The sequence below is a fragment of the Tamandua tetradactyla genome, chromosome 2, assembly GCF_023851605.1.
Source record: "Tamandua tetradactyla isolate mTamTet1 chromosome 2, mTamTet1.pri, whole genome shotgun sequence".
In the NCBI taxonomy this organism is placed as follows: Eukaryota; Metazoa; Chordata; class Mammalia; order Pilosa; family Myrmecophagidae; genus Tamandua; species Tamandua tetradactyla.
In genome coordinates, this window is record NC_135328.1 from 24,595,540 (window position 1) to 24,614,886 (window position 19,347).

Below are 19,347 nucleotides of genomic sequence, written 5' to 3' on the forward strand. Positions count from 1 at the left end.
GAGAGCCTTCACAGTTTTGAAAGCTAGTCAAATGGTAATTTAAGTTATCATTTAATATTTAGAATTTCAGAAACTCTGATATCTGTATTTATAAATATAGGATAAGATGCTTGGCCCAAGATCTGCTTTTTTATAGTAATAATTTTGAATTCTAATGGACTAAACTCACTAATTAAAAGATACAGATTGACAGAACAGATTAAATAATATGATCTGTCTATATGCTGCTCATAAGAGACCCAAGAATATAATAAGATAAGATTTTCATGTTAATTGTAAACACATTTGTATCTTAATATTTTCTGAAAACCAAGAACTTGAAAGTGTTCAGTAATATAGGTCATTATTACAGCAACGTTGATGTTTCTAATACCTTTCTACTTGATATTTTGAGAATGTATATAGTTTTTTTTTATTTTTTTTATTTAATTTTTTTAATTAATTAACGGAAAAAAAGAAATTAACCCAACATTTAGAAATCATACCATTCTACATATGCAATCAGTAATTCTTAACATCATCACATAGATGCATGATCATCGTTTCTTAGTACATTTGCATCGGTTTAGAAGAACTAGCAACACAACCGAAAAAGATATAGAATGTTAATATAGAGAAAAAAATAAAAGTACTAATAGTAAAAACAAAACAAAACAAAACAAAACAAAAACCTATAGCTCGGATGCAGCTTCATTCAGTGTTTTAACATGATTACTTTACAATTAGGTATTATTGTGCTGTCCATTTTTGAGTTTTTTTATCTAGTCCTGTTGCACAGTCTGTATCCCTTCAGCTCCAATTACCCATTATCTTACCCTGTTTCTAACTCCTGCTGGACTCTGTTACCAATGACATATTCCAAGTTTATTCTCGAATGTCGATTCACATCATTGGGACCATACAGTATTTGTCTTTTAGTTTTGGCTAGACTCACTCAGCATAATGTTCTCTAGGTCCATCCATGTTATTACATGCTTCATAAGTTTATCCTGTCTTAAAGCTGCATAATATTCCATCGTATGTATATACCACAGTTTGTTTACCCACTCATCTGTTGATGGACATTTTGGCTGTTTCCATCTCTTTGCAATTGTAAATAACACTGCTATAAACATTGGTGTGCAAATGTCCGTTTGTGTCTTTGCCCTTAATTCCTTTGAGTAGATTCCCAGCAATGGTATTGCTGGGTCGTATGGCAATTCTATATTCAGCTTTTTGAGGAACCGCCAAACTGCCTTCCACAGTGGTTGCACCATTTGACATTCCCACCAACAGTGGATAAGTGTGCCTCTTTCACCGCATCCTCTCCAGCACTTGTCATTTTCTGTTTTGTTGATAATGGCCATTCTGGTGGGTGTGAGATGATATCTCATTGTGGTTTTGATTTGCATTTCTCTAATGGCCAGGGACATTGAGCATCTCTTTATGTGCCCTTTGGCCATTTGTATTTCCTCTTCTGAGAGGTGTCTATTCAAGTCTTTTTCCCATTTTGTAATTGGGTTGGCTGTCTTTTTGTTGTTGAGTTGAACAATCTCTTTATAAATTCTGGATACTAGACCTTTATCTGATATGTCATTTCCAAATATTATCTCCCATTGTGTAGGCTGTCTTTCTACTTTCTTGATGAAGTTCTTTGATGCACAAAAGTGTTTATTTTTGAGGAGTTCCCATTTATTTCCTTCTTCAGTGCTCTTGCTTTAGGTTTAAGGTCCATAAAACCACCTCCAGTTGTAAGATTCATAAGATATCTCCCTACATTTTCCTCTAACTGTTTTATGGTCTTAGACCTAATGTTTAGATCTTTGATCCATTTTGAGTTAACTTTTGTATAGGGTGTGAGATATGGGTCTTCTTTCATTCTTTTGCATATGGATATCCAGTTCTCTAGGCACCATTTATTGAAGAGACTGTTCTGTCCCAGGTGAGTTGGCTTGACTGCCTTATCAAAGATCAAATGTCCATAGATGAGAGGGTCTATATCTGAGCACTCTATTCGATTCCATTGGTCGATATATCTATCTTTATGCCAATACCATGCTGTTTTGACCACTGTGGCTTCATAATATCCCTTAAAGTCAGGCAGTGCAAGACCTCCAGCTTCATTTTTTTTCCTCAAGATGTTTTTAGCAATTCGGGGCACCCTGCCCTTCCAGATAAATTTTCTTATTGGTTTTTCTATTTCTGAAAAATAAGTTGTTGGGATTTTGATTGGTATTGCATTGAATCTGTAGATCAATTTAGGTAGGATTGACATCTTAACTATATTTAGTCTTCCAATCCATGAACACGGTATGCCCTTCCGTCTATTTAGGTCTTCTGTGATTTCTTGTAACAGTTTTTTGTAGTTTTCTTTATATAGGTTTTTTGTCTCTTTAGTTAAATTTATTCCTAGGTGTTTTATTCTTTTAGTTGCAATTGTAAATGGGATTCGTTTCTTGATTTCGCCCTCTGCTTGTTCATTGCTAGTGTATAGAAATGCTACAGATTTTTGAATGTTGATCTTGTACCCTGCTACTTTGCTGTACTCATTTATTAGCTCTAGTAGTTTTGTTGTGGATTTTTCCGGGTTTTCGACGTATAGTATCATATTGTCTGCAAACAGTGATAGTTTTACTTCTTCCTTTGCAATTTTGATGCCTTGTATTTCTTTTTCTTGTCTAATTGCTCTGGCTAGAACCTCCAACACAATGTTGAATAATAGTGGTGATAGTGGACATCCTTGTCTTGTCCCTGATCTTAGGGGGAAAGTTTTCAATTTTTCCCCATTGAGGATGATATTAGCTGTGGGTTTTTCATATATTCCCTCTATCATTTTAAGGAAGTTCCCTTGTATTCCTATCTTTTGAAGTGTTTTCAACAGGAAAGGATGTTGAATCTTGTCAAATGCCTTCTCTGCATCAATTGAGATGATCATGTGATTTTTCTGCTTTGATTTGTTGATATGGTGTATTACATTAATTGATTTTCTTATGTTGAACCATCCTTGCATACCTGGGATGATCCTACTTGGTCATGATGTATAATTCTTTTAATGTGTTGTTGGATACGATTTGCTAGGATTTTATTGAGGATTTTTGCATCTATATTCATTAGAGAGATTGGTCTGTAGTTTTCTTTTTTTGTAATATCTTTGCCTGGTTTTGGTATGAGGGTGATGTTGGATTCATAGAATGAATTAGGTAGTTTTCCCTCCTCTTCAATTTTTTTGAAGAGTTTGGGGAGAGTTGGTACTAATTCTTTCTGGAACGTTTGATAGAATTCAGATGTGAAGCCGTCTGGTCCTGGACTTTTCTTTTTAGGAAGCTTTTGAATGACTAATTCAATTTCTTTACTTGTGATTGGTTTGTTGAGGTCATCTATGTCTTCTTGAGTCAAAGTTGGTTGTTCATGTTTTTCCAGGAACCCGTCCATTTCATCTAAATTGTTGTATTTATTAGCGTAAAGTTGTTCATAGTATCCTGTTATTACCTCCTTTATTTCTGTGAGGTCAGTAGTTATGTCTCCCCTTCCATTTCTGATCTTATTTATTTGCATCCTCTCTCTTCTTCTTTTTGTCAATCTTGCTAAGGGCCCATCAATCTTGTTGATTTTCTCATAGAACCAACTTCTGGTCTTATTGATTTTCTCTATTGTTTTCATGTTTTCAATTTCATTTATTTCTGCTCTAATCTTTGTTATTTCTTTCCTTTTGCTTGCTTTGGGATTAGTTTGCTGTTCTTTCTCCAGTTCTTCCAAGTGGACAGTTAATTCCTGAATTTTTGCCTTTTCTTCTTTTCTGATACAGGCATTTAGGGCAATAAATTTCCCTCTTAGCACTGCCTTTGCTGCATCCCATAAGTTTTGATATGTTGTGTTTTCATTTTCATTCGCCTCGAGGTATTTGCTCATTTCTCTTGCAATTTCTTCTTTGACCCACTTGTTGTTTAAGAGTGTGTTGTTGAGCCTCCACGTGTTTGTGAATTTTCTGGCACTCCGCCTATTATTGATTTCCAACTTCATTCCTTTATGATCCGAGAAAGTGTTGTGTATGATTTCAGTCTTTTTAAATTTGTTAAGACTTGCTTTGTGACCCAGCATATGGTCTATCTTTGAGAATGATCCATGAGCACTTGAGAAAAAGGTGTATCCTGCTGTTGTGGGATGTAATGTCCTATAAATGTCTGTTAAGTCTAGCTCATTTATAGTAATATTCAGATTCTCTATTTCTTTATTGATCCTCTGTCTAGATGTTCTGTCCATTGATGAGAGAAGTGAATTGAAGTCTCCAACTATTATGGTATATGAGTCTATTTCCCTTTTCAGTGTTTGCAGTGTATTCCTCACGTATTTTGGGGCATTCTGGTTTGGTGCGTAAATATTTATGATTGTTATGTCTTCTTGTTTAATTGTTCCTTTTATTAGTATATAGTGTCCTTCTTTGTCTCTTTTAACTGTTTTACATTTGAAGTGTAATTTGTTGGATATTAGTATAGCCACTCCTGCTCTTTTCTGGTTGTTATTTGCATGAAATATCTTTTCCCAACCTTTCACTTTCAACCTATGTTTATCTTTGGGTCTAAGATGTGTTTCCTATAGACAGCATATAGAAGGATCCTGTTTTTTAATCCATTCTGCCAATCTATGTCTTTTGATTGGGGAATTCAATCCATTAACATTTAGTGTTATTACTGTTTGGATAATATTTTCCTCTAACATTTTGCCTTTTGTATTATATATATCATATCTAATTTTCCTTCTTTCTACACTCTTCTCCATACCTCTCTCTTCTGTCTTTTCATATCTGACTCTAGTGCTCCCTTTAGTATTTCTTGCAGAGCTGGTCTCTTGGTCACAAATTCTCTCAGTGACTTTTTGTCTGAGAATGTTTTAATTTCTCCCTCATTTTTGAAGGACAATTTGCTGGATATAGGAGTCTTGGTTGGCAGTTTTTCTCTTTTAGTAATTTAAATATATCATCCCACTGTCTTCTAGCTTCCATGGTTTCTGTTGAGAAATCTACACATAGTCTTATTGGGTTTCCCTTGTATGTGATGGATTGTTTTTCTCTTGCTGCTTTCAAGATCCTGTCTTTCTCTTTGACCTCTGACATTCTAACTAGTAAGCGTCTTGGAGAACACCTATTTGGGTCTAATCTCTTTGGGGTGCGCTGCACTTCTTGGATCTGTAATTTTAGGTCTTTCATAAGAGTTGGGAAATTTTCAGTGATAATTTCTTCCATTAGTTTTTCTCCTCCTTTTCCCTTCTCTTCTCCTTCTGGGACACCCACAACAGGTATATTTGTACGGTTCATATTGTCCTTGAGTTCCCTGATACCCTGTTCAAAATTTTCCATTCTTTTCCCGATAGTTTCTGCTTCTTTTTGGAATTCAGATGTTCCATCCTCCAAATCACTAATTCTATCTTCTGTCTCTTTAAATCTATCATTGTAGGTATCCATTGTTTTTTCCATCTTTTCTACTTTATCCTTCACTTCCATAAGTTCTGTGATTTGTTTTTTCAGTTTTTCTGTTTCTTCTTTATATTCAGCCCATGTCTTCTTCATGTCCTCCCTCAATTTATCGATTTCATTTTTGAAGAGGTTTTCCATTTCTGTTCGTATATTCAGCATTGGTTGTCTCAGCTCCTGTATCTCATTTGAACTATTGGTTTGTTCCTTTGACTGGGCCATATTCTCAATCTTCTGAGCTTGGACCGTTATCTTCTGCTGGCGTCTGGGCATTTAGTCAGATTTCCCTGGGTGTCGGACCCAACAAGGTTGTAAGATTTTTCTGTGAAATCTCTGGGTTCTGTTTTTCTTATCCTGCCCAGTAGGTGGCGCTCGTGGCACACGTTTGTCTCACGTGTTTGGAAGGGATCCCCTCGGTCACCGTTCTCCGCGGCCTGGGGATTTCCGATCCAATTCTCTCAGTTGGTCCGGGGGGCCGCGCGTGGTGGGGGCGTCAGCCGCCGCGGCTTGAGGGGACCCTGTGGCTCCTTTATTAATTCCCCTATTGGTGTTTGGTTGGACCCAGTCCCTGCCACTGTTGGAAATTCCCTCCTCTCCCTGGAGGGGTGTCGGTCGCCGGCCGCCGCGGACCCAGGGAATTCGCCACCAGACCAGGAAGCCGCCCGCGGGGGAGGGGCGTTGGTCGCCGGCCGCTGATGCCTGGGGAATTCGCCACCGGACCAGGAAGCCGCCCGCGGGAGAGGGGCATCGGTTGCAGGCTGCCGCGGCCTGGGGAATTCGCCACCGGACCAGGAAGCCGCCCGCGGGGGAGGGCTACCACGGCTTGGGTAGCCCTCTGATCCGAGACTCGTAGCCGGTCCAGGAAGCCGCCCGCCAAAGAGGGGCGCCGGGCGCCTTGGCCTGGGGAATTCGCCACCGGCGAGAATGTATATAGTTTTGATAGCTAATCAAATGGTATTTAAGTTAGTGTTTAATATTTAGAATTCAAGAAAACATTAATAGCTTTATCTGTAGATTTTTTCTTTGTTCTCTTTAATTTTAAATTGGTATATGTAACTTACTATACATAATGCTGTACTAGTAAAATACAAAAATAAAAAATATGCCATTAAAACCAAAAAAAAAAAAGAAAAGTCAAAGAGCTTTGCCACATGTGCTGCAAGAATGAAGACCATTCTCAGCAACCAGACTGTTGACATTCCACAAAATGCTGACGTCATGCTGAAGGAACACACAGTATTGTGAAGGGCCCCAGAGGAACTCGGTGGAGGGACTTCAATGGCATCAATGTAAAACTCATCCTCCTTGGAAAGCAAAAGAACAGGTTTCAGGTTGGCAAATGGTGAGGAAATAGCGTGTTACTGGCTACGGCGCGCACTGAACAGAACATGTACAGAACACGATGAAGGGCGTTACACTGGGCTTTTGGGATAAGACAAGGTGTGTATGCTCACTTCCCATCAATGTTGTTCACGAGAGGGAGTCTTTTTGTTGAAATTCAAAATTTCTTAGGTGAAATATTTATCCACGGGGCTAAGGGAAGGCTAGGCAATTCTTGTTTGGTTTCTCAAGCCCAGAAACGTTGAGTTAAATCTGGAAGGCAATGACACTGAACTTATATCAATGCTGCTTTGATTCAGCAGACCACAACAGTTGAAAACAAGGATATCAGAAAAATTTTGGATGATATCTCCATCTCTAATAAAGGTATAGTTTAGCAGGCTGATGAATAAGATCTAAGAATTGTCCAGTTACAAGGTGCCTGATGATTCCTAAGACCTATTTGTGATCTTTTAAAGATGCAGTAAAACTTATCTGTTGATTTGACACTTTTTTATTTAAAGAAAAGGACAAAAGACTCGACTAGACATTTTTCCAAAGAAAACATCAGTGACCAATAATTACGAAAATGATGCTTGAGGTCATTGGTTATTAGGGAAATGCAAGTCAAACCCTTGCATTTGAGATACCCTTTAGGATTACCAATGAGATACCCTTTAGGATTACCATCATCAGAAAGGCAGATAATAAGTGTTGAGAATGTGGAGAAATTGGAACACTCATACATTGCTGTTGGGAATGTAAAATGTATAGCTGCTTTAGAAGATAGTTTGGCAGTTCCTCAAAAAGCTAATATAGAGTTGCCATATGACCCAGAAATTCAACCTCTTAAGTATATGCCAAGAGAATTGAAAACATGTCCACACAAAAACTTGTACACAAATGTTCATGGTAGTATTATTCATAATAGCCAAAACATAGAAATAATCCAAATCTCTGCAGTGGTTGAATGGATATACAATGGAATATTATACAGCCATATAAAGAAATGAAGTACTGATATATGCTACAACATGGATGAACCTTGAAAACATTATGCTGCATGAAAGAAGCAGACACAAAAGGCCACATAGTGTATGGTTTCGTTCCTATGTTCTGCTGGACACCCGTTCTTGCAAGATTGTGAATAAATTCTTCTCCACAATCGGGTGAGCATTTATTCACTTCCAAGTATGGCATTTTTTCTAGCAATTTGTTCATAATAGACAAATCCGTAGGGACAAAAAGTAGATTAATAGTTGCCAGAGGCTTGGAAGAGGGGGAATGATATGTGACTGCTAATGGATATGTGGTTTCTTTTTGGAGTGATAAAAATATTCTGGAATTAGATAGTGGTGATAGTTCCACAATTCTAGATATACTAAAAATCACTGAATTGTGCACTTTGAAAAGGTAAACTTAATGATATATGAATCATATTTCAATGAAGCTATTACAAAAATAATCTGCTAGTTCCTAATATAACTTATGTGGACAGCTGTGCTGGTGTGAAAGGAAGTATGCCCCTTAGAAAAGCCATGTTTTAATCAAAATATCATTTCATAAAGGTAGAATAATCTCTATTCTATACTGTATGTTTGAAACTGTAATCAGATCATCTCCCTGGGTGATGTGATTTAGTCAAGAATGGTTGTTAAACTGGATTAGGGGACGACATGTCTCCACCCATTTGGGTGGGTCTTGATTGGTTTATTGGAGTCCTATAAAAGGGGAAACGTTTTAGAGAAAGAGATTCAGAGAGAGCAGAGAATGCTGTAGCACCACGAAGCAGAGAGTCCATGAGCCAGCAGCCTTTGGAGGTGAAGAAGGAAAACGCCTCCCAGGGAGCTTCATGAAACCAGAAGCCAGGAGAGTAAGCTAGCAGATGATGCCGTGTTTGCCACGTGCCCTTCCAGCTGAGAGAGAAGCCCTGACTGTGTTTGCCATGTGCTGTCTCACTTGAGAGAGAGACCCTGAGTGTTGTTGGCCTTCTTGAACCAAGGTATCTTTCCCTGGATGCCTTTGATTGGACATTTGTATAGACTTGTTTTACTTGGGACATTTTCTCGGCCTTAGAACTGTAAACTAGCAACTTATTAAATTCCCCTTGTTAAAAGCTGTTCCGTTTCTGGTATATTGCATTCCAGCAGCTAGCAAGCTAGAACAACAGCTTAATTGAACATCATAAATACATGGAACCTTGAGTAAGGCATAAGATTTTGTAAGTTTGTCCAGAGTGGTGCCACAATAATTCGCAGAGTGATTTGAACAGTGGATATAAAACTATTTGCAGAGTTCCCTTGGGGGAATGGTGAGAAAGGGGGAAATTTCAACTTCCCCAAGTGGAGAATTCTTGATGTTCTCACTAGCAGTGGGGACAACCAAAGCAATAAATTGAGCCCCCAATCTTGGGGTTTTTTCATATGAAACTTCACCCCGCAAAGGATAGGTCAGGCCTGCTTAAATTAGGCCTAAGAGTCACCCCTAAGAGAACCTCTTTTGTTGCTCAGATGTGGCCTCTCTTTCCAGCCAACATAACAATCAAACTCACTGCCCTCCCCCTCTCTACATGGGATATGACTCCCGGGGGTGTGGACCTACCTGGCATTGTGAGACAGAAGTCCTAGAATGAATTGGGACTCAGTATCAAGGGATTGAGAAAACCTTTACCAAAAGGAGGAAGAGTGAAATGAGACAAAATAGTGTCAATGGCTGAGAGATTCCAAACAGAGCTGAGAGGTTATCCTGGAGGTTATTCTCATGCATTAAATAGATACCAACTTGTTAGTCAAGATGTAATGAAAAGGCTGGAGGGAACTCCCTGAAAATGTAGAGCTGTATTCCAGTAGCCATGTTTCTTGAAGATGATTGTATAATGATATAACTTTCACAATGTGACTGTGTGAGTGTGAAAACCTTGTTTCTGATGCTCCTTTTATCTACCTTATCAACAGACAAGTAAAACATATGGAATAAAAATAAATAGGGGGAACAAATGTTAAAATAAATTTAGTAGATTGAAATGCTAATGATAGTGAAAGGGAGGGGTAATTGGGGTATGGTATGTGTGAGTTTTTTTCTGTTTTCTTTTTATTTCTTTTTCTGAATTGATGCAAATGTTCTAAGAAATGATCATGATGATAAATATACAACTATGATGATATTTTGAATTGCTGATTATATATGTAGAATGGAATGATCATATGTTAAGAATGTTTTTGTTTGTTGTTATATTTTTTAAAAATTAATTAAAAAAATAATAATCTAGCTCACTAGAAATTTTCCTTATCTAAAACCCAACAAATTAAACTGCCCAGAATTTCTACAGATGTAGGTCTGTGATGAGCAAAAATATTGTAGAATTTGAATCTTTTTTTAAGAATGAAAGATTGTGAAACTTCCTTTCTGTTGTTTTTTTTCTCTACTATCCCTTGGTCTTAAAATTATTGGCTATGTTACAGAGCTGTAGGGGAGATGAATTCTGATTCTATCTTAATGATTCAGTATATTCTTCCCTCCTTCCATCCATTTCACAAAAATTTGCTGAACACTTTCTAATTACCAAGCACTATGCTAGGCACCAGTGATGCAAAGATGGAGGACTTGATCCCTGCCATTGACTTTGTGGTATAGTGAGGGCATGACAGAACCGGATTTAGACTTGGGGCACATTTCATTTTTAGAGTGAGACTAATTGTTCTACGACATTCCTGCATCTATATCTTAGAGATAAAAAACACATTCAAGGCCTAAGAAACTTCTTTGGATCTTCTTTAGCTCGAAACATTCTTCTTGTCTGTAGGTCACCAGACAAATTCAATACTCTTTTTCTGTTACTTTCAAATTATTTGGGGGGCATATCAGGTGAAAACTGATCAAGCTCTTCTCATTTATGATTCTCTAGACCTAAGTATTTAAAAAAATATCATTTGAATAAAGGGTGGGCATAGGAGCTCTGCAGAGAGGAGCAGATGATTCGTATATGGAAATGTCAGACACGATACCTGGCACTCAAGGTGCTGCTCCATAAATGTTATATACCCTGATCTCTTTGCCAAATCTACAAACACTAATTTGGTGTGTGGAGATAAATGAAAAAATACTTATTCCAAAGAGAAAGTTTAGAGCTTGCTGTTCCTCAATGGAAAATAATCAGTTCAGGGATGGTAGGCATATATACTTTACTGTTAATTAACTTAATAAACTTACTGTAATTTGTCAGTGTTTTCCATCGCAGATTGTTATAATTGTAGAATCCCTAGCTCATGACTGGAAATAGGTATTGGGCTAACGCTTTTTAATGACTATGAGCCAATGGTATAATTTGAATCTCATGCCTACCGTAAATGTAGTTGTTGCGTACGAGGCTTTGAATTACTAAAATGTTCTTTTGTTATCTTCCTAGAATGGAACTAATTTATCAAAATCTAAGGGAAGCCGAATTGGATTTGATAGCATACAGTGGGTATGTATAAACAAGAAATTTCTCAGTTCCAATGCTCATTTAGTTCATTTGTTTATATATTCGGTAAGTATTTGTCAAATGATAAGAATGATAATAGTTACTTTGAAAGAGTAGGAAGGGAGGGGACAGGCCTATGCCAAATATTTTACATGTAATATCTCATTTAGTTCTTATGAAACCTTAAAAGTCAGTATATATTGTTATTCTCAGTTGACTTAGAAATGTTAAGGTTAGTTTGCTAACAGATAATTGTGTCCAGAGTCTAACTCTGGTTGTTTGCCTCCAGAACTCTTGTTCACTGAGCTGTGATGCTTCCCTGAAAGAATGAATATGTACATTAGAATTGAACTATGAATAGGAAATAATGATCAGGAATAAAAATCCTTTCAACATGTTACCTTTATTAGATAAGGAAAACTAGCAACATATACTATATATCCTTGTTCTGTTTTACAAATTTCACAGCCTCCACAATTAGAAAATATATTTTCTTATCTTTTTCTAACTCAGTTTTGAATGAGAAACAATTCTAGGTTACTAATAAAAATTACAGTTTTAGGGTGCACGGGTGGTTCAGTGGTAGAATGCTCACATTTCTTGTGCAAGACCCAGGTTCGATTCCCAAATCAGGCACCCCCCCCCAAAAAAAAGAAAAAAGTTGATGAAAATTACAGTTCTATTACTAGTGAACATTAAACAAATGGCCAGACATTTTTCTTGGATATGTTTCAGTCTTTGACTTCTCTGTAAGCAGAGACATGGAAAGCTTTAGATTAGAAGTGAGCTTGCAAAAGACCGAGTCATAAAGGATAGATAATTTTAGGTTATTGTTGACACCAGCTGGATGTGAACTACTATTGAAAAGATACAGTTGTGATTATACTGTCATCACATTCCACAACTATCTCATCTAGATGTATCATATGAACTCTTTTTTTCCATATGAATTTTTAGCTTATTAAAAACAGCAAATGTCCTGCTCTGTAAACTGGGGTAGTTGAGGAGAAAGGGAAACATGTTATACTTGGAATTTATACTTTCCAGTCACAGTTTAAATAGAACTTTAGCAGACTTAATCATTTTAAATAAATTTTGTATATTTCCCTGTACCCCTTCCCTATCTCCATCCTGCCCTTAAGAAATACACACACATACTACTTGGACCATATTTATTGTCCAGCGGTGAAATAATTTGTTTGAATTTGAGATTCAGTATTTAACAGCTGAAGGCGATAGGTTTCTCCTCAAACTATTTCTTTCTCTTTCATTCTTAGCATAAAGCACTGAAAGCAGTAACCATAAAAAATTTTTTTTTGATAAAACATATGCTTATCATAAGACATCAGTAAGAACAAATAAATATACCATGAAACATAGATTTGACCAAGGACCGGTATTAAGTTTATATAAAGAACTCCTATAACACAAATAGGAGTTTGTACCATTTAACAAATTGAGGAAGTACCCTTCTATTCCTAGTTTGCTGAGAATTTTTGTAAATAGGTATTAATTTTTTTCAAATGCTTTTTCTGTATTGAAACTGTCATAGGGTTCCCCCCTTTACTCTGTTAGTATGGTGAATTTCGCTGATTGGTTTTTGAAGGTTAAACCAACATTTCATTCCTAGGATAAACCCTTCCTTGTCATGATGTTTATTTTTCTTTTTAGTCTTTAGAAAAAAATAGCTGACATTGATTTTGTAAATATTTTGCTAAGTATTTTTGCATTTATGTTCATGAAGAATAGCGGTCTGTAATTTTCTTTTTTTTTTATTTATTGTAATGTCTCGGGCAGTTTTTGACATTAAGACTACTCTACCCTCATAAAATGAGTGAAGAAGTGTTCCCTCCTGCCCAGTTTTCTGAGTTTTGGTAGGATTGGTATCATTTCTTCCTTAAATCCTCAACAGAATTTACCAGTGAAACCATCTACATCTGGAATTTTTTTGTTTTGTTTTGAGGACAGTTTTTTTGTGTGTGTATGTATATATGCTATACGGTGGGAGGGGGGGCACGTTTCATTCTTTTTCCATGTGAGCATCCCATTATTGCAGCACCATTTATGGAAAAAAAAATTTTTTTTTGAAATGTATAGACTGGGAATCGAACCTGGGTCTCCCACATGGCAGGCAAGAATTCTACCACTGAACTACCCTTGTACCTGAGGGCAGGTTTTTTTTATAACAAATTCATTCATGCACTAAAAACAAGTGATGACAGACATCCCTAGCTCAGTCTTACTACTTTTCTACCCTTGTAATTCTTGATACCTTATTTATTTTTTAATCTTGTATATATTTCTGTAAGTGCCTTCAGATTTTCTGAATAAGAATTGTGAAGCACCTGTTGGATGGATGTATTTCCCTTTGAAATCAGTATTGCTTTCATTGAAGAAGGCTTTTAAGCAGTAACTTAAATGAGTTATTATCTTTATCTCTGCTTTTAGGTATTATTTACCACTAAATGTAAATTAGTCTGTTTTCATTCTAATTTTTGAAATTTGTTTTTTCCGGAAAGGACCCTACTTAATGCTTAGCAGAATTATATTTTAAAATATTTCAATATTATTGGAAAATGAAACTAACTATGGGAATGATCAAAGATGCGTTATAGTTTTACTTGAGTCTTTTGCTGAAGAAAGTTATTAAGCAGTATTACAAATGCGAGATAGTGGCACATAATTGATTTTTAGTTTTGATAAGGTTTGACATGATTGATTTTTAAAAGCTGACAGATCTAGTGTTTCCCTTCCCACTCTTACTTGAGAAGATTTAGCTGATACCAAGTGAATGATTTGTAAACCCAAACAAAGTTTTTATCTCAGATGCCACTTCCTCTATGAAGATTCTCTTATCCGTTTGGATATACAGTTAGTTAGTAGCTTATTCTATAATTTTACAATATGTTGTATAGATTTTTATCGTAATATATCTCACCTTATATTATAGATATTTGTTCGTCTTCATTTATAGACTACTTGAGAGCAGGGCTTGTATATTTATTTATATGCTAATTTTTAGCACAGCGATAAGCATGGAAATTGCACTCCAAATTTATATAAAATTAATTAAGAAATATTTAATATAATAGATTGTTGTATTTATTTAGTGGAATTAAGGGAGTTCTTTTCTTCTCAAACAGCGTGCAGTTAAAAAATTTATTATGCTAACATCCAGCCAAAATGTACCAGTGTTCCTAATTGATCCTTTGATTCTGAAATTGATTAATAAAAACTTTGAACAAGTCAAAAATACTTCTCATGACGCTGCTTCAGGTTGCAAGTTTTTCTGTGTTCCAAGAGACTTTACTGCATTTGCACTACAATATCACCTGTGGAAGAATGAGGTAAGATGATTTGTTTTTAGACCATAGAATATGTCTTTTATTAAATAGTAAGGAATTTAATCAGTTTAAAATGTAAACATTTAAAGTCTTTCTTAAAGCTTTTTATAAGTTGTTTTAGGAATATTTTCAGCTATAAATAATTAATAGTGGCTTAAGCAAACAAGGGATATATCTTTCTAATATAACAAGAGGTTGAAAATTGGTGGTGGTTCATATTAGTTCAGCTGCCCAGTGAAGTCAGGTTTGTATCTCTGAAATTCTTTCTTCATTTCTCTCATGGTCACAAGATAGCTGTCTTAGCTCCAGGCATCACTTACATGTTGAAGGCAGGAAGGTGAGAGAAAGGGATGGTGACAGTCATCCCTTGAAGGGAAAATTTTCTCAAGCTTCTGGTAAACTATTGCTTATATCTCAGTATCCAGAACTATAATCATATCTCCATTAGTTCTGAGGGGAGCTAAAAAGATAGGTATTTAGCTTTTCCAACAGTGTAGAGAGTCAGTTAGGAAGGAATTTGGTGATGATATTTTAGTATTTGCCATATAAGGTATACATGAGGGTAGTCATATTGTAATGGGCATTGACACAGAGAGGGAAAGAAATTGGAACTCTTTTTTTTTTGCTATCTGCCAAAGCTGCCTGTAGAATTCTAGATTAGAAAGTATTTTTCCTCAGAACTCTGAAGGTTTTGGTCTCCTATCCTTCAGAAACAATTTTTGCTATTGAGAAATTTAATGCCCAGTTTCTCTGTTCACTCTCAACATTTTAAAATATTTTGAAATTCAAGAAAAATGGAGAACAGCATAAATACTTGCATTTCTACCATTCAGCTGTAGTATTTTAGAATACTGTCTTCATATTGTTTTTTGAAAAAATAAGAGACTAAAGCTTTTGCTGATTGGTTTGAAATATAATCTTATTGTTATTTTTGTTTACATGTCCCTGATAACCTGTGAGATTGAGAGTTTTTTTTCATAAAACTTAGCATTTCTTGTTTTCCTGTGAAATGCCTGTTCATGTCTTTTGACCATTTTTTCTCTTGAGTTGTGTGTCTTTATTCATAGGAGTTCTTATGATTCCAGGTAACAGTCTTGTTGTTGATTGTATATATTATGTATTTTTTCCAGTAAGTAACTTGTCTTTATGATGGTGTGTCATAGGTTTGTTTTGTTTTTACTTTTTTTTATTGTGAAATACAACATATATACTACATTTGAGTGTAGTCTTATTTATCAGACTTTTCCTGTAGGATGTATGCTTTGTGTCTTGTTTAAGAAATCTTGTCTTATCCTGAAAACATAAAGTTTTGAAATTTTGTATTTTATACATAGGTCCTTTCTCTACATGAAATTTGTTTTTGTTTAGTGTATTGTAAAGCTTTAGTTTTATTTTATCTCCCACAGTTTATCTAATAATCTTTCATTTCTCCTATGCCATTTTGTAATACCTCCTTTGTCTTATATAAAGTTTTCGGGCATATTCTGGGCTCACTCTTCTGTACCAATACCACCTAACTTCTTTAGTTTAATAATAAGTTCTTTACCTTGTTCTTCTTCAGATTTATTGTAGCTATTTTAGGCCCTTGGCTGTTCTATGTGAATTTTATCATTAATTTTTCAAGTTCTATGTAAATCCTTCCTGACATTATGATTACGGTTACATTGAATTTATACATTAATTTGGGAAGAGTTGACGTGTTAAAATGTTAAGATTTCTTATCCATGAACATGAAATATATTTCCTTTAATTTAGGTGCTCTTTGCTCTTTAATAAAGTATTCTAAGTTTTCTTACAGATTTTGCACAGCTTTTGTAAGATTTATTTCTTGCTGCCTTTTAATTTTTGGGGGGAGAGACAGGTAATGTGGATATATTTCCTCTTCATTTTCTAACTCATTATAGGTTATGAGAATGCTGTTAATGTTGTATTTTTATCTTGTTTCCCGGCACCTGTACTGAACTCTATAGAAAAACTAATAATTTACTCTCTCTTTTTGTCTTCCTCTCTCAGTGAAATTGTCTACATAGAAAGACTATTTCATCTCTTCCTTTCCAGCTTTTATACCTTATTTCTTTTTCTTGTCTATCGCTTTAGGTAGAAAACTTAGGATAGTATTGAATAAAATTATTCTTTCTTTCTGAACTCTTTATTAATTAGATGTTGGCCTTCGAGAATTGATTCTCTGATTTTCTTGTTTTTTCTCTATGATTATCTGTCTCTTTCTAACTGCTCTACTTTTTAACAAAATCTTTGTATGCTGCCATTGAAATGTTTTTTCCTTCTTTTTTTTTGTGAATAATAACATATATACAAAAAAGCTATAAATTTCAACGCACAGCACCACAGTTAGTTGTAGAGCATATTTCAGATTTTGACGTGGGTTACAATTTCACAATATTAGGTTTTTACTTATACCTGCTCTAAAATACTGGAGACTGAAAGAAATATCAATTTAATGATTCGGCGTTCATATTCATTTGTTACGTCCTATCTTCTATGTATAATTCCATTACCTTTGATCTTTCCATACCTCTCTTTGGGGTTGTTTGGGCTATGGCAATTCTAAATTTTTGTTATTAAAAGGGTCTCTCACTAGTATGGGATAAAAAGATGAAACTATCTGATGTTCTGGGGAGGTTGGGCTAGGTGTCAGGACTTATCTGGACCAGGGACCCATCTCGAGGTTGTAGATTTCTGGAAAGTTACTCTACTGCCTGGAACCATTGTGGAATCTTATGTATTGCCCTAGATGTTCTTTAGGATTGGCTGGAATGGTCCTAATTGGGGTTGGTAGGTTATGACAGGTAGCAAGGTCTACCTGAAGCTTGTGTAAGAGCAACCTCCAGAGTAGCCTCTCAGCTCTATTTGAACTCTCTTTGCCACTGATTCTTTATCAGTTATGCTTTTTTTCCCCCTTTTGGTCAGGATGGAATTGTTCATCCTACGGTGCCAGAGCCAGACTCATCCCTGGGAGTCATCTCCCACACCGCCAGGAAGACTTTCACCCCTGGATGTCATGTCCCACATAGGGGATAGGGCAATGATTTCACTTGCAGCGTTGGGCTTAGAGAGAGTGAGGCCACATCTGAGCAACAACAGAAGTCCTCCAGAAGTTTCACTATCATTACATGGTTGTATATTCAACACCATGATCATTTTTAAAACATTTGGGTCATTCCCGAAAAAGAAATAAAAAGGACAAAGTAAAAACTCATACATGTCGTATACCTTACCCCTTCCTCTCATTGATCACCACTATTTCCATCTACCTAATTTGTTTTACCCTTTGTTCCCCCATTATTTATTTATTTTTTTATCCATTTTTTTTTTTTATCTATCCATACCCTGGATAAAAGGAGCATCAGACACAAGGTTTTGAGAATCACACAGTCACATTGTAAATGTTTTATCTTTATACAATTGTTTTCAAGAATCAAGGCTGCTAGAACACAGCACAACAGTTTCAGGTACTTCCCTCCAGCCACTCCAATATACCATAAACTAAAAAGAAATATCCACATAATGCATAATAATAACCTCCAGGATACCCTCTTGACTCTGTTTGAAATCTCTCAGCCACTGAAACTTTGTCTCATTTTTCTCTTCCCCCTTTTGCTCAAGAAGCCTTTCTCAATCTCTTGACGCTGGGTCCTGGCTCATCCTGGGATTTCTGTCCCCTGTTACCAGGGACATTTACACCCCTGGGAGTCATGTCCCATGTAGTGGGGAGGACAGTGAGTTCACCTGCTGAGTTGGCTTAGAGAGAGGCCATGCATGAATAACAAAAGAGATTCTCTGGGGGTGACTCTTAGGCCTAATTTTAAATAGGCTTAGCCTGTCCTTTGCTGGAATTAGTTTCATAGGGGCAAACCCTAAGATCAAGGGCTCAGCCTATTGATTTGGTTGTCTCCATTGCTTACAAGAGTATCAGGAATTCTCCAAATGGGAAAGTTGAATATTTCCTCCTTTCTCCCCAGTCCCTCAAGGATGCCATTGAAATTTTTTAATATGGAAAAAAATGTTAATATTTTTATTTTCTAAAAGCTACTTGTACTCAGATTTTTCTTTATAATATAATCTGTTATTGCTTCATGGATGCAGTGTTGTGTTTTATTGCTCTGTGGGTTTTAAAGTTTGGGGTTTTCTTTTTTGTTTATTTTTTGCTTCCTCCTACTTTTCCAGATCCCTTCTTTGTGAATTTATTTAATTTATTTTTCTATTTTCCATGATACAGATTTTCTGTTGGTTTTGTTCATGTTTATAAAGGAGGGACAAAAACTTATGGGAAGCATTTTGTTATGGTCAGGCCTTCTTAACTAGTGAACTTCATAATATAGTATGCTGCTTTGAAGCTGTTATATATCCCAGAAAATGTGTTCTTTTCATCCATTCCTATGGGCGCAGACCTGTCGTGTCTGGGACCTTTTTAAAAAACCAAAAACAAAATGTTTTTATTGTGAAATATAGCCTATGAACAAAAAGTGAAGAATAGGTTTTTTTTTTAATAAGAAAAGGAGCACTAATTTTCAGAGTACATCTTAACAAGTAGTTACAGAACATATTTCAAAGTTTGATATGGGTTAGCTTTCCACAACCTGAGATTTTACTGTCTAGCTGCTCCAAAACACAGGAGGACCAAAATATCGGAGGAGCAAAGAAACTTCAGTATAATGATTCAGCAGTCATACTTGTCTGTTAAATCCTATCTTCCCTATAACAACTCCTCCTTCTCCTTTCATCCTACTCCCAATCTATAGGGGTCTTTGAGATAT

General features: G+C 35.9%; 1 protein-coding gene across 9 annotated transcripts in view; it reads left to right on the plus strand.

Annotated features, from left to right (window-relative positions):
- FKTN (fukutin) overlaps window positions 1–19,347 on the plus strand; it is a 102,749-nt gene that overhangs the window by 26,230 nt on the left and 57,172 nt on the right. For 7 of the 9 annotated variants that reach the window (XM_077140999.1, XM_077141003.1, XM_077141004.1 and 4 more), the window contains 2 exons: window positions 11,172–11,231; window positions 14,372–14,575. In XM_077140999.1, coding sequence (XP_076997114.1) covers window positions 11,172–11,231; window positions 14,372–14,575 — 264 coding nt within the window. The remainder of the gene's footprint in view (window positions 1–11,171; window positions 11,232–14,371; window positions 14,576–19,347) is intronic. The other 2 variants (XM_077141054.1, XM_077141047.1) reach the window with 1 other exon arrangement.